This window comes from Tamandua tetradactyla, chromosome 12 (assembly GCF_023851605.1).
Source record: "Tamandua tetradactyla isolate mTamTet1 chromosome 12, mTamTet1.pri, whole genome shotgun sequence".
Classification (NCBI taxonomy): domain Eukaryota; kingdom Metazoa; phylum Chordata; class Mammalia; order Pilosa; family Myrmecophagidae; genus Tamandua; species Tamandua tetradactyla.
In genome coordinates, this window is record NC_135338.1 from 69,711,736 (window position 1) to 69,727,089 (window position 15,354).

At 35.4% G+C, this 15,354-nt stretch overlaps 1 protein-coding gene across 4 annotated transcripts in view; it reads right to left on the reverse strand.

The window, feature by feature from the left end:
• ARIH1 (ariadne RBR E3 ubiquitin protein ligase 1) overlaps window positions 1-15,354 on the reverse strand; it is a 125,455-nt gene that overhangs the window by 28,918 nt on the left and 81,183 nt on the right. For 3 of the 4 annotated variants that reach the window (XM_077123868.1, XM_077123865.1, XM_077123867.1), the window contains 3 exons: window positions 9,448-9,540; window positions 9,142-9,168; window positions 8,897-8,952 (listed from right to left, as the gene is read on the reverse strand). In XM_077123868.1, the coding sequence (XP_076979983.1) occupies window positions 8,897-8,952; window positions 9,142-9,168; window positions 9,448-9,540 (176 nt within the window). The remainder of the gene's footprint in view (window positions 1-8,896; window positions 8,953-9,141; window positions 9,169-9,447; window positions 9,541-15,354) is intronic. The other variant, XM_077123866.1, reaches the window with a different exon arrangement.

The window sequence follows — 15,354 nt, forward strand, 5'->3', positions numbered from 1 at the left end:
CATCTGAAATACGACAAGAAACAGAAACTATAGGGAAAAAAATGGAAAAATATGAGCAAGGACTCAGGGAATTGAAAGACAATATGAAGCGCACGAATATACGTGTTGTGGGTGTCCCAGAAGGAGAAGAGAATGGAAAAGGAGGAGAAAATCTAATGGAGGAAATTATCACTGAAAATTTCCCAACTCGTATGAAAGACTTAAAATGACAGATCCAAGAAGTGCAGCGTACTCCAAAGAGAATAGACCCAAATAGACATACTCCAAGACATTTAATAATCAGAATGTCAGAGGTCAAAGAGAAAGAGAGGATCTTGAAAGCAGCAAGAGAAAGCAATCCATCACATACAAGGGAAAACCAATAAGACTAGGCTCAGATCTCTCAGCAGAAACCATGGAGGCGAGAAGACAGTGGGATAATATATTTAAATTATTAAAAGAGAAAAACTGCCAACCAAGAATTCTATATCCAGCAAAACTGTCCTTCAAAAATGAGGGAGGGAGAAATTAAAACATTTTCAGACAAAAAATCACTGAGAGAATTTGTGACCAAGAGACCAGCTCTGCAAGAAATACTAAAGGGAACACTAGAGACAGATACGAAGACAAAGAGGGAGGTGTGGAGAAGAGTGTAGAAAGGAAGACTATGAGTAAAGGTAAAAAGAAGGAAAATTAGATATGACCTATAAAATCCAGAAGGCAAAACAGTAGAAGAAAGTACTAGGGTACTTAATATTTTAAAATTTCAACTAATGTGTGAGACTAAAGCAAAAAATGTTTATTTGTTACAAATCTACACTTTGACTAGTGCATCTCCTAATATAACTTATGCAGATAGTTGACTGAACACCTTAAGTACATGGAACTTTGTACAGGACATGAGATTTTGTTGGTTTGTCCAGGTGATGCCCTGATGAATCCCAGAGTGATTTGATCAGTGAGTGGAAAAGTATTTGCAAAGTACCCTTTGAGGAATGGTGAGAACGGGGGAAAACTCAACTTCCCCAAGTTGAATTCTTGATATTCTCACAAGCAGTGTGGACAACCAAAGCTATAGGTTGAGCCCCCAGTCTTGGGGTTTGTTCATATGAAACTTAATCCCACAGGGGATAGGTCAAGCCTACTTAAAATTAAGCCTAAGAGTCACCCCCAAGAGAACCTCTTTTGTTGCTCAGATGTGGCCTCTCTCTCCAGCCAACACAGCAAGCAGACTCACCATCCTCCCCCTGTCTACGTGGGACATGACTACCAGGGGTGTGGATCTTCCTGGCAGCATGGGACATAAATCCCAGAATGAGCTGAGATTCAGCATCAACAGATTGAGAAAAACTCTAGAATGGGCCGAGACCCAGCATCAAGGGATTAAGAAAACCTTCTCAACCAAAAGGGGGAAGAGTGAAATGAGACAAAGGCTGAGAGATTCCAAACAGAGTCGAGAGGTTATTCTGGAGGTTATTCTTATGCATTAAGTAGATATCACCTTGCTATCCAAGATGTAATGGAGAGGCTGGAGGGAACTGCCTGAAAATATAGAGCTGTGTCCCAGTACCCATGTTTCTTGATGATGACTGTATAATGATACAGCTTTCACAATGTGACTGTGTGATTGTGAAAACCTTGTGTCTGATGCTCCTGTTATCTACCTTGTCAACAGATGAGAGGAACATATGGAATGAAAATAAATAATAGGGGGAACAAATGTTAAAATGAATCTAGTTTGAAATGCTAGTGATCAATGAAAGGGATCAGTAAGGGGTATGGCACGTTAAATTTTTTTTTTCTGTTTGCTATATTTTTCTGTTGTCTTTTTATTTCTTTTTCTGAATTGATGCTAATGTTCTGGAAAATGATCATGATGATGAATATGCAACTATGTGATGATATTGTGAATTGCTGAGTGTATGTGTTGGGAATGTTTGTGTTTCTTGTAATTTTTTTTAATTAATAAAAAATTAAAAAAAAAAAAAGTTTCCTTCCTGACTTAGGAAGCATAGTACATGAGGCCAAGTATGGAAGAGCCCCATTTAGCCCAAAAGCATAAACCAGTCACTGACATTTCCAGTGACGACATATGCTCATGAAGGCAAGGGAAAATAATGTATTTCTACTTACTTATTCCAAGATGCATGCCTACTATATGCCAGCTTTCAAGGAATAAAAAGACAAATTCATTTGACTGCTACTTTCAAAAAGTTAGGAGTCTAAGAAGCATCAAGTAAAGAGAGAATAAATATTTCCATGTAGTATTTCCAAGCTTACAACCAAGCATCCTGAATGGAAATAAGCACAGTATATATAGTCAGCATAAATAGGGTAACTGCTGTCAGACAACCAATAACCTAAGAAAGAAGATAGGCAAGAATATAGGCAATTTAAAAAGCATATAGTATGAGAAATATGGGGGAGTTAAGGAACCCATAGAATGTCCATCCAAACCTAAATAAAAATCTAAGCTGAGACCTGAAGAATGAATAAGTAGTTTAAAGAGGGAAATATAGAGTAAAACAGGAAGATTACTTACTGCATGAGAGAAAGCCAGAAGGCAATGAGAAAAAACATTAAACAAAACCAAACACAAATGAAGGTACAGTACCCTCAAGAAACCAAGTTCTGCACATGTACAGAATATAGAATTCAAGAAAAGATGAGGCAAAGCTGAAGCTGTATAGGTGACTATGGTAGGACAATGGAAGCCATTTGTGAAGAAAGAATTGGAGAACGATAAGACTAGTTGTGTGAGAATCACTTAGGAGCTTGGTACAGATAGATTTCCAAGCAAGAGAGGATGATAGCCTGGAGTACAGATTAATGGCAGTAAGAATAGAGAGAAATGGATGTGCTTAAGGGTTATTAGGATGTAGAACTGACAGAAAATTTAGTTTAAGGATGACTATGGGAGATGCAGGAGAGACAATGAATCAGGGATATCATCAAGGTTTCTAATTTAGGCAAGTCTTTAACACCTAGTGCTGCCATTCTTTAATACTCAGAAACAGAAAGAATAATTTTTATGGTGGTGGAAGTGGTAGTGGTGGTGAGGGTTGCACACAATAAAGCTTGTAGAATATACACGTGGATTTATGTACTAGGCAGTGGGATTTATGGGTCCCAAGCTCCAAAGAGAGTGCTGATTTAGAGATTTGGAAATTTCCTACATCTAGGAGGGTTGGGCAGAATCCCAAGGAGTAATATTTAAGGAAGAGACAGAAAAAGACAGTTTTCCAAAGTCCATAAAAGTAGATACGAAATAGGCCTAGGAAGGTGGCTTTGGGAGTACGTGGCTGGAGTGGAGGTAATGATTTACTGAAAATGAGTAGATCAGGGAAATGGAAAAGCCAGAGTAGTGGTTCCCAAACTTAAGTGTGCATCAGAACCACATCAAGAGAGCTTGTTAAAACAGACATTTGGGTCCTAACCCCTAGAGTTTCTTATTCAGTCAATCTGGGATGGGGCCTGAGAATTTGCACTCCTATCAAGTTCTGGAGTGGTACTGATGCCACTGCTGGTCCAGGAACTGTATTTTGAGAACCAAAGTGATGGGGTATAGAATGGGCTGTACAAAACGGGCACTGAAATCCTTGGATGACAAAAAAGGCTTGGGAGAAAAAAATACAATGAGTTAGGTGTTAATACTATAAATACTTAAATGGGAGTGACCAGAAGTCAGCAGTGTTAGATCTTGTAAGGAACTTAATGTAGCTGGGTAACGTACACTGCAAATGGAGAAATGGTTTGAATCCAGCATTTGCAACTGAGGGGAAGGAGGACTCCATTCTCCTGACCATAATGTATGTATGGGGGGTGGGGGTGGGGGGTGGAGTGGGGACCCTTAACTTGAAAGGGTTGTAGGGGAACATCCTTTAGGAAAGGATTGGGTTTCAGTGTTAAATTAAAAAAAAAAATTAAAATTAAAATTAAAACGTTAAGGACGCACACATATAAATTCTCTCTCTCTCTCTCTCTCTTTTTTTTTGCACGGGCAGGCACTGGGAATTAAACCCGGGTCTCTGGTATGGCAGGCGAAAATTCTGCCACTGAGCCACTACCGCACAGCCCTTCTTTTTTTTTTCCTTTCATAAATTTTCTTTTAATTAACTAACCTTTTAAATTCTAAAAGAAATAACTTATTCAAAAGAAAATGGACAATCTACCCAAATAGTATATAACTAAGTATGGTGAAAAGTAAAAATCCTTCTTCCTGACGTCCAACCCGCCAGCTGAAAGCACTATTAAAAGTCTCTTATGAGTTCTTTCAAAGTTTTCTGTGCATGTGCCAAGCTGCAATAGTCTACCCTGCCCTCACCATTGGACATCTTTCTATATTAGAACATATAGCTAGCTCTGTGTGTTTGTGATGGTTCCATTAGATGGGTGTACCATAATTTAACCAGTTACTTTGATTGCTTAGGTTGCTATCAATTTACTGTAAATTATAAAAAATGCTGCAATGAGTATCCTTGTAACTGTGTTTCTGTACATTTGTGGGAAAAATTCCAAGCACTGTAACGACTAGATGATAACCCCTATCTTCCTCAGTTCAGTTGGTGAGAATTATGGTTTTACTAGACTGAAGAAGGATGCCAAGAAAGAGGTGGGTTTGTTTTGGGGAAGAAGTGAGAACTCACAGCTTTGTCGGCTAAAAGTGGCGGACTCTGTTAGGAACAAATGAGGAAAAGTAAAGCTTTCCTAATCAAGACTGCAGTCACAGTTCTGGGTAAGCAGTGGACCAACTAGAAACTTAATGAAGAGATCTTGGGAATAAAAGAACCACAGAAGGACTGAGATAAGCTATCCACATATCCCAAGCTGATTGAGAAACTATGCATGTGCAGGGAAGACACAAGAGAATCCTGTGAACAGCGAAATCCAAAAGAGCCTTGAGAAACAGCTTCAAGTTTTAATGTGTACAAATCCACACTCAGCCCAATCTACAAACGGTGGAAGATACACACCGGGGGTAATCTGAGCACAGCTTCTGCCCAAATCAGTGGCTAAACAGACAGAGGGGTGATCTTTTGAGAAATATTTTAAATTTAGGGAATAAGAACTTAAAAACTGAGCAGAGCTCAGTTTCACCCCAAACAAACACCCTGTGTTTTTTGGTGTGTGTATGCATGTATAAATAAATAAAGCAACAAGGCTACAGAAAACAGAATCCAGAGTTCCTATAATGCATTATTTAAAATATACGTTTTCAACCAAAAAGTTCTAGACATGCAAAGAAACAGTATGGCATGACCCAAACTTGAGAGGAAATAAGTCAATGGCAATTGTCCTAGTGAGAGCTCAAATACTGGATTTCACTAACAAAGACTTCAAAGCAGCTATTACAAATATGTTAAAAAAAATTAAAGGAAATTACTCAGATAATTAAAGGAAAATAGGTCGACAAAGAATCAATAGAGAAAGAGAAACTACTTAAAAAAAAAAAAAACCAAAGGGAAATTCTTAGAGTTGAAAAGTACAATAACAGAAATGAAAATTTTGATTACATAGGTTCAAAAGCAGATTTAAGGTGGCAGAAAAAAAAAAATCAGTGGACCCAAAGACAGATCAACTAAAATTATCCAATCTGAAGAAGAGAGAGAAAAAAGACTGAAGAAAATTAAGAATCTTGGAGACCCATGAGATAAAGTCCATGCCAATGAGTGTAAACGGGATTAGCATAAAAGATGAAATGGCAGAAATATTATTTGAATAAATTATGGCCTTAAAGTTTTCAAACTTTTTGAAAAACATTAACTTGCAGGTCCAAAGAGCTCAACAAACCCCAAATAGGATAAACACAAAGAGAACCATATCTAGATATATCTAAAAGCCAAAGACATAAAACCTTGAAAGGAACAAGTAGAGGAATAACAATATCATTAAGAGCAGACTTGTCAGAAACATGGGAGGCAAGAAGGCAGTGGAATGACCAATACAAAGGGTGTCCGAAACTACCGGGTGAAATATCAAGGGTATATAACTTTTAGAAACTGCATTTACAAAAGGCTGTTCTCTGTTGTACTGTATCTTCATTCACATTGGACACTACTAAATTCTTTAATCTTTACAGAGCTGAAATGTCAAAATAAAAAGATTAAGGGCATCTAACATGATTTATAGTCATTCAATAAGGTGTGACAGCTTCTTATATTTTTAGCTATTTTAATTTTTTTCACTATGAACTGCTTGTTCATGTCCCTCCCACATTTTTTCCATTGGATCATATTTTTCCTATCGATTTATCAGATATTCCTTTTAATACCAAGGAAATTAGCCACATTTCATTTATATATAGAAACATTTATCCATTTCCAAACTAGCTTTTGTGCAAACATATTTTTACCCTGAAACCCATTATATAAGATGTAAATGAAACAGGTTTCTCTGGTGAACCCAGAGGAAACAGTTTCCTAAAAGAGATCCTAAAGTACCTCCTAGGAAGTTTAGAGTGTCACTGTACACAGATAGAAAAATAATGTCTAAACTGAATTTACCACACTGTCAGGAAGATATTTAAGAACACCTAAGTAAGCAGTATAAGTACATTAGCATAGTCAAAGGCTCAACCCAACTCATTTTCTTCAAGTTATCCAAAGGTGTTTTATAGGTAAGAGAAATCAACATGCAATCCATTGGGAGTATAACCTTTCATCCTAATCCATCACACTCTGCCTAACTTTCTTCAAACTGACTCCATTTTCCATTCATCCTTGACCCACTGCAATGTGATCTACATTATTGTAGGAAAACTGCTTTTAAAATGTGAAAATCCATTGGTCTCTTTTCAGTGCATTATTAGAGCAATTCTGGATTCTGTTTTCTCTAGGCTTCTTGCTTTATTTATTTACACACACACACACACACACACACACACACACACACCCTGCCACCGCCACCACCACCACCACCAACAACTACAAAGCATATCCTGGAGATACTGAGGGTTTGGTTCCAGATAACCACAATAAAACAACTGTCACAATAAAGCAAGCCACAAAAATTTTTTGGTTTCCCAGAGCATATAAAAGTTATATTTATACTATATTGTAGTCTATTAAGTGTGCAATAGTGTAAAGTCTAAATAAACAATGTACAATCTTTAATAAAATGTGAAAGAGACATGAAGTGAGCAAACGGCACTGGAAAACCACCAATACACTTGCTCTGTTTATAAAAAAAAAATGCATATCTATGATGTGCAATAAAGAAGAACACAATAAAACGAAGTTATGCTTGTACCATCTAACCAGTCTCACTGCCCAAACGACTCTCCACTCTAAACCACCTTCCACAATCTCACCAAAGTTGTATTTCTAAGATGAAAATACTATTATCACACTCTTAACAACCTTATGACAAAACTCATTACAAACTGCCAAACTCTTTCATCCTCATCTTTAACAGCCCCTTACCCTGTACCTTAGTCACTAAGAATACTTAACAGAAAAGCCTATGACCTAACTTAAATATCGGCATTCTTTCTCTGATACTATCCCTCATCTACAGTTTTTATACCTTTTATCATTTACTCTCTATATAAAGTCTGTCTAAACTCATCAGGTAGAATAATTTGCTTCTTTTCAATAGCACTTTATACATAGCTTTATTATGTAAAACAAACTCTGCACTGCAATTCTTTATTATTGTGAGCTTCGCAGGCAAATGAACAGTATCTTCAATTTTTGTCCAACTGTACAAATGTGCTAATAGATAAGCTTCCAGTAAAGATTTCTGGAATGCATAAAGAATACAGGAACAGAAGTCCACAAGGAATCACAAAACTTTAGGACAAGATGAAGACACCTGGAAGGTTTGAGATGTTACATGGCTCATTTTTGATAGCTTAAAATAATAATGAAAATAAGATTTCCTGAAATGTAGAATCAGGATTAACACAGAAGTGTTCAAAAATAGTAAATATGGTTCAAATACACCAAAAGTAGGTTAAGGTTATTAAGAAAGTAGAATCAGTAAACTTAATAAATTATGCTGGTCAAGTTAATTTATGGTTTATTAGGTTAAGAAATTTGCTGACGGAAGCCCGTGACTACTTTTTACTTAACAGAAAATCCCATGCTTAAGCACAGCAGTTTACCTTTTTGTATAGACAATTAGCCAGGACTGGTTACATAATTTATTCGTGGATTATTCATAGTTTCTCAATCTGCTTATCTTCCTGGAACAAGGTCAATTATGTGACTTGAGGTTATGGAGATGGCACTGACTGCAAATTTAAGTAACCAGGAAATTTACTGGAGGCTCAGGAACAAACTATGCTTCTTTCTCCTTCCAAAAGAGGACCTTTCATGAGGACAGCAGTTAGCTGACGTCTCCAGCTGCAGGGACTTTGGGATCCCCAGTAGTATCTGAACTGAGGTTATGCTCTCCCTGGATATATCCCAATCAATGACTGAGCACAGCTGGGTTACCAGGGCCTGCCCATTTCAGCTTTTTGCAACACTCCTCGACAGGCTGCCAGAGATTCACTCAAAGGCAGACCATGGTTTCAATCTCTTCCTACAAAATTCTCCTTCCCGTTTTCTCTCCTTTAAACAGGTGTCAGCAATAGCATCAAGGTCTTCCTACTCCTGTTTCTTCTCCTTTCATCCTGCACAGATGCTATCCCACAATAAATTTCTTTCATTCTAACTCTATCTCGGCATATGCTTACCAGGCAACACTACCTGACAGTGACATATTTTATTCTCCAATTTCATGATTTAAGAAAAGCTAATTATCAAATATTGCCACATTTGCCAGACTGGTGAATGGGCATTTAACAAGTTACAAACAGGCTTTTGTACTACAAAGAAATATAGATTACAAAGTATTTTCAAATTTAAAAAATTCCACCTCATTTGAGGTTCTGAAAGTTATTCAACATGCAGAATCCATCAAAAATACTTACATAACTGTGTTGTCATCCACTAAGATATCACAACCATGAGCAGGACACGAAATAGTCTGAAAAAGATTGATTGAAATTCAAAGTAGGTATTCATTCAACAAATATTTACTAAAGGCCTACCACTGCCAGGTACATTGCTAGGTTCTAGGGATATCTTAACATTTGTAGGATTTTAATCCTTCCCTTTCTACTTAAAGGATATGTGTTTATATGTTTATCACCATAAAGTAACTAGAATTGCTGACCTGAATAACTGGTTTTCCAATACAAAACTGAAAGGCAAAAGCAAGATAGGTGACAAAATTGCTTAGCAAGTTTAGCCGAATACATACAAATGTTGATGTCCACTGAGAAAACATTACTTGGATTGGCACATTAACACAAATACCTTATTGTAAATAGAAAAAGCCTCTGTTATCTTTTACTGTTTTAATCTAGAAAATTTCTCATGTGAGTTATAAACCAGAAAACTTGTCTTGTTCATATTTGTGCAAATGTCTAAACACTGTAGAAAATTCACCAAAAATTGAAAATTAAATTGGTAGTTTTACCTGTCCCATGCCTTCCTCCATTATTTTAGTAGTTAAATATTCACTCCAGCACTGCATACAGAACTTATGTCCACATTCAAGGCCAGTGAAATACTGCAACAAAAATAAAACATGGACTTTAGCAATGACATCATCAGAAAAATCATTGTATACAATGACCCAATAAGGCTCGATTAAATCCACATCATTCACAGTGTCTTAAGTGCCCAACAAGAACAGAAGGACTCCTAAAATGAACTTCTAGGTGTGAAATTTAGACATGTACACTGAACACAAAACACCTAATTAATGAAAAATACATCCACAGTAAATGTAATTTTTAAGAAAGGTAGGTAACAAGTTTGTGTTAAAAAAAATTAGAAAATGTCATGCACCAACAAGCATATGAAAGATGCCCAATATTAATAGCCAGTAGGGAAATGTAAGTAAAAAATTTCAAGATACTACTTCATGCTCACTAGGACAAAAAAAATTCTCAAAAAAAACGTTTAACAAGCGTTGGTGAGGATGCTGGGAGACTGGAGCCCTCAAGCACAGCTGGTAGATTTGTAAAATGGTAAAGTCATGTTGGAAAACAGTATGATTTTGTTTACACACAGAGATACTATAAGACCCAGCGATTTCACTAGCAGTCATATAACCAAAAGAAATGAAAACATTATGTCCACACAAAAACTGTACATTAATCTTCATAGCAGCATGATCCTTAATAGCCAAAAAGCAGAAGCAATCCAAATGTCTACCAACAGATGAATGGGTAAATAATATGGTATATCATACGAAAGAATATTATTCAGCAATAAAAAGACATGAAGTATTGATACATGCTACAAATATGGGAACCTTGAAAACATTATGCTAAGTAAAAGAAGCCTTACAATTACCACATATTTTATGATTCTACTTATATGAAATGCCTACAATAGGCATACACAAAAACAGAATGCAGATTAGTGACTGCCTAGGACTGGAGGGCAAGTGGGGGGGATGTAGGGACTGACTGCTGACAAGTACAGATTTTCTTTTTTGGGGGTTACAAAAATGTTCTAAAATTGGCTGTAGTAAGTATATTTGTGAATATACTAAAACTACTTTAAATGGGCAAATGGTATTATATGGGAATTACACCTCAGGAAAGTTGCTATAAAAAACTGTCACACTGTGATTGTGAAAACCTTGTGTATGATGTTCCTTTTATCTATGGTATGGATAGATGCGTAAAAAATATAGATAAGAAATAAACAAATAACAGGAGGAACAAAGGTTAAAATAAATTGAGTAAATTGAAATACTAGTGTCAATCAAAGGGAGTAGTAAGGGGTATGGCATGTATGAGTATTTTTTCTTTTTTCTTTCTTTTGCTGGAAAGATGCAAATGTTCAAAAACGGTCATGGTGATGAATTCACAATTATGTGATGATATTGTGAGCCACTGATTGTAACCATGTCAACAATGTTTGTATGTCAAGAATGTTTGCATGTCAAGAATGTTTGTATTTTTGTTCATAGTTTATCGTTAAAAAAAAAAAGAAAAAAATTAAAATGAAATAAAAGAAAAAAGAAAGTATGTCACAAATACAGGACTTCACAGCACATCATAGAAGGTAGCTAACCTAGAAAATAAATAAAATCTTATAGTAAGCCAGATAATTTATTCAGAATAGCTAAGAATAGTAAAAGTTTGTTCTATCTAGAGACTACTTATCTGAATGAAGTGCTAATAATTTGATGGATGGTTAAATGATAGATGGTTAAATAAAGTATACTGTGTTCTAAAATGGGATATTAGGGAACTACTTTAAATATTACAGAGTCTGGAGAACAGTATTTTAAAAAACTCAAATAATGGCTACCTTATTTTAGTTTAAGAATAATTTACAATATTTAGTATTAAATTATTTTTATTAAATTAAGTAATATATGCTTGTGCTGGTTGGAAGCTGCTATGTACCCCAGAAAAGACATGTCCTTTTAAACCAAACTGGGGGGGGGGGAGGCACCCACTGTTGGCCGGGGCCTACTGATTAGATTGTTTCCCATGGAGGTGTGGCCCCACCCATTCAAGGCAGGTCTTAATCCATATACTAAAGTCCTTTAAGAGGAAGATACTTTGGAGAAAGCACAGAGGCTTAAAAAATGAAAAGGTTCCAGCAGAAGCCAGGACCCACAGGAGTTGAGAGAGCCATTTTGAAAATCAACCCTGGAGAGAAGGGCCAGCATACGTTGCAATGTGTCTCTCTCCCATGTGACAGAGGAATCCAGACACAATAGGCCTGTCTTCACTGAAGGTATTCTCTTTTTGGTGCCTTAATTTGGACATTTCCACGGCCCTAGGCAATTTGTGACTTAATAAATCCCCTTTGTAAAAACCAATCCATTTCTGATACACTGCATTCTGGCAGCTTTAACAACACTGAAACAGTGCTCATGGTTAAAACAATTTTTTAACAATATGAGTTTTATTGAAAAATGTTTCCCTCATCCCATTCTTGTCTTTCTACTTCTACACAGAAACGATCACTGCCTATCCTTTCAGAGATGTTCTAATGTCCACACAAACCATATAAGCATACATATGCCATTCAAGTACATACGTATAACACACACAAACAGTAGCTGTACCACATGCTATTCTGTACCTTGCTTTTTTTAATTCAGAAAATTTCTGATTGGCACACAGTGGTCCACTTCTTTAAGTACGCATGCCTTAAACAGTTCACTATTATAATGGACATTTAGACTGTCTCTTTTTGCCCCTACTATACTACTCTATATGTACTTCCTAGTGATCATATTAACATATCTTAGGGAAAATTTGTAACAGGCATACATTTACAATTTGATAGTTATCATCAAACTTTTACCAAACTTTATGTCAGAGACTGTAACAATTTATACTATGAGAGAGGCACTTAGTTTCTCATGCCCTTGATAACATACAATATTAGCAAACTCCTTAATCTTTGGATAATTAAACAGATAAAAATTAACACTTCATTAGTTTTGATAAATTTTAATATGAGGGAAATTTAAACATTTGAAAAAAGATTTAAGGCTGCATATTTCTTTTTCTGATTACTCTTTTCACATACTTTGCCCATTTTCCCACTGAGTTTTCTTTTCTTTCTTTCTTTCTTTTTTTTTTTTTTTTTTTTGGTGCATGATCTGGGAGCAGGTTTTCTTTTTAATTAATGATTCGGGGAGAAACTTTAACATATTTAGGTAATTGGCATAAAACATTTATATGTGTGGAAAATATTGTCTTCCAGTTTCAATTTTGAATTAAAATCTGTTGCTATGTAGAAGCTCTTTTGTAGTGAACTGCATCATCTTTAAATTCATGGCTTCTGAATTTTAAGTCATGTTTAAAAATCACCTATGGGCGGGACATGGTGGCTCAGCAGGCAGAGTTCTCGCCTGCCATGCCAGAGACCCAGGTTTGTTTCCTGGTGCCTGCCCACGCAAAAAAAAAAAAAAAAAAATCACCTGTCACCCCACCCCTCCACCCCTCCCTCCCTGAGTTTTATTCTACTACTTTAATGTTTTCCTATCTTTATGTACAAATCTTTATTCCATCTGAAATTAACTCTGATATAAATAATTAAGTTGGACACAAACTTTCTATCCCAGGTGGCTTACCTAGCTGTCCCAACACATTTACTGAATAATCAACCCAATCTGAAATACTTCTATCATAAATTCTCATGTCTATTTGACTATATCCTGCTCTAATGCTTCACATATTCACGTATCTGATAGAACCAATTCTTAGTATAGATGTTTCTATACTAAGAAACATCTCTTAGTATAGATGTTTCTCATTTACTGCCAGGTTTAGTCCTAGCTATTGTATTCTTTTTGTGGCTCTTACAAATGGTATCTTTTATTTCATTACATTTTCAATTAGCTATCATTAAAAATGTGTTTATATGAAGTTTCTGATATTGCTAGAGCATTTATCTATTCTTCATTTTTATATTTTCCTATCTTTCTGAAAACTCAAGTCATCCTTTACTCCCCCTCTTAGTATAGATGTTTCTCATTTACTGCCAGGTTTAGTCCTAGCTATTGTATTCTTTTTGTGGCTCTTACAAATCTTTTATTTCATTACATTTTCAATTAGCTATCATTAAAAATGTGTTTATATGAAGTTTCTGATATTGCTAGAGCATCTCAACTATATAAATACGCACAGAAAGAGGCATGGAAGGAAATATGAGCTCTGAAACTAGTTTTACAGACTGAATGACATAAAATATATGTCAAATTTAAAAATACAGTACTTTTCAGAATGACAATTATAGCTCATTCAAAGAATAAGGTAAATATCTGGAAAAGTCTATAGTCTTGTCAATTAAAACAAGACCTAGGAAACAAAAGAGCTATAATCATTACTCCCCTTCAATGAAGGAAAAGATGGGGCAACTAACTTGTTACAAGATGATTAACAGAGGCTATTTGATTTTCAAGACTAAAATAAGAATAAGACATTCTGTAAAGGAAAAATATAGTAGAGAATATAAATAACACCAATTGTAAAACAAATGTTTTATTCAAAAGTTAAAAACATATACACATCCTCATGTGCTTTATTATTTTTTTAAAATAAGAATCCTTAAGAATGAGAGATTAACTTGTTCACTGTCACAATGGTTACTAAATGATGACTATAACTAAATGACCTACAGGACTTCCTAGCCCAGAGCCCATTAAATTATAAGATATTTTTACTCTTTGAAGACTTCAATACTTTTTCTAAATAGGTAGATAAGATCACTTAGAAAAAGCAAATTACACATGCATGTCTAAAAAGCAAAACCTGTGCTCTAAAGACATTTCATTGTTTTCAAGAGTCATTTTCATAGATAAGTCTGGCCTAGCTTACTGTCTTTTTTCCCTTTCCATCTCCTTCCTTTGATGTTTGTTTCCTTACTACCTTGTGCTCACCTAACATGGCTCCCAGGGCCTTCCCCTGGCTCAAGGTACCAGGTTATCTATTTATCAAACGCATCCTGTTTTTATCAGAAATAAACCTGGCTGAGAATACATTAAAATATTCAAAGAATTACCTACAACAGAAATTAATGGTCCTGAAGAAAAGGAACTGAAAGAAGTAAAAGGAACTCTCAAGGGTTTCATTTATCTCCCCTATTTCATATACACAGCAAATAATGTGAAATAGCAGGAAGAATATTAAGTAGCTTTCCTCCATTAGAAATTGCCCACATAATTTCCAAAATTGCAGCAATTTTGTTCATAAAAACTGAACAAATAACCTGTGCATCTGTTCTCTTCTGTAAAATGAAATAGGGTACAGAGGAAGATATAGGCTGGATCTAGATCAGATGTTTTCAAGATGTGTTCTCAGAAGTAGCAAGATTCCAAACAGGTACCTAAAGGGGTGGGCGGTGGATGGGTAGACAATACTCACAATCTTCAACTCTGACTTCATCTGTTTCACATACTAGACTTCAAAAATTATTTTGGAAGAAAAATTTGAAAATCACGGGATCAGACTATCTCTCGTGATTTTAAGTCACCCAGATAAAGTCAAAATTTCTTCTTAGAAAATACAAATTATTGACCCAATAATAAATACCGAGTCTTCATTAGTTTGAGAATATTATAAAAATGTTTTTAGTTCACAAAAAATACTTTGGTTTTGGTGCATTTGGAAATAAAAGACCATTTGTGGGGGACTGATGACCAACTAATTCTTCTAACTGCACTAACCAGCAAAAGAGAAGTTGACTTAAAACCTCAAATCCAAATACACTATATCAGAAGGTAATTTATTACATAGATTAAAACACTTCCTTTTAATTTTTAAAATATACCCATCAATTGATATTAAATATTTTTAAAAACATAACCTTGTTTCAATGTTAGCAGAAAATATGTGAGAAA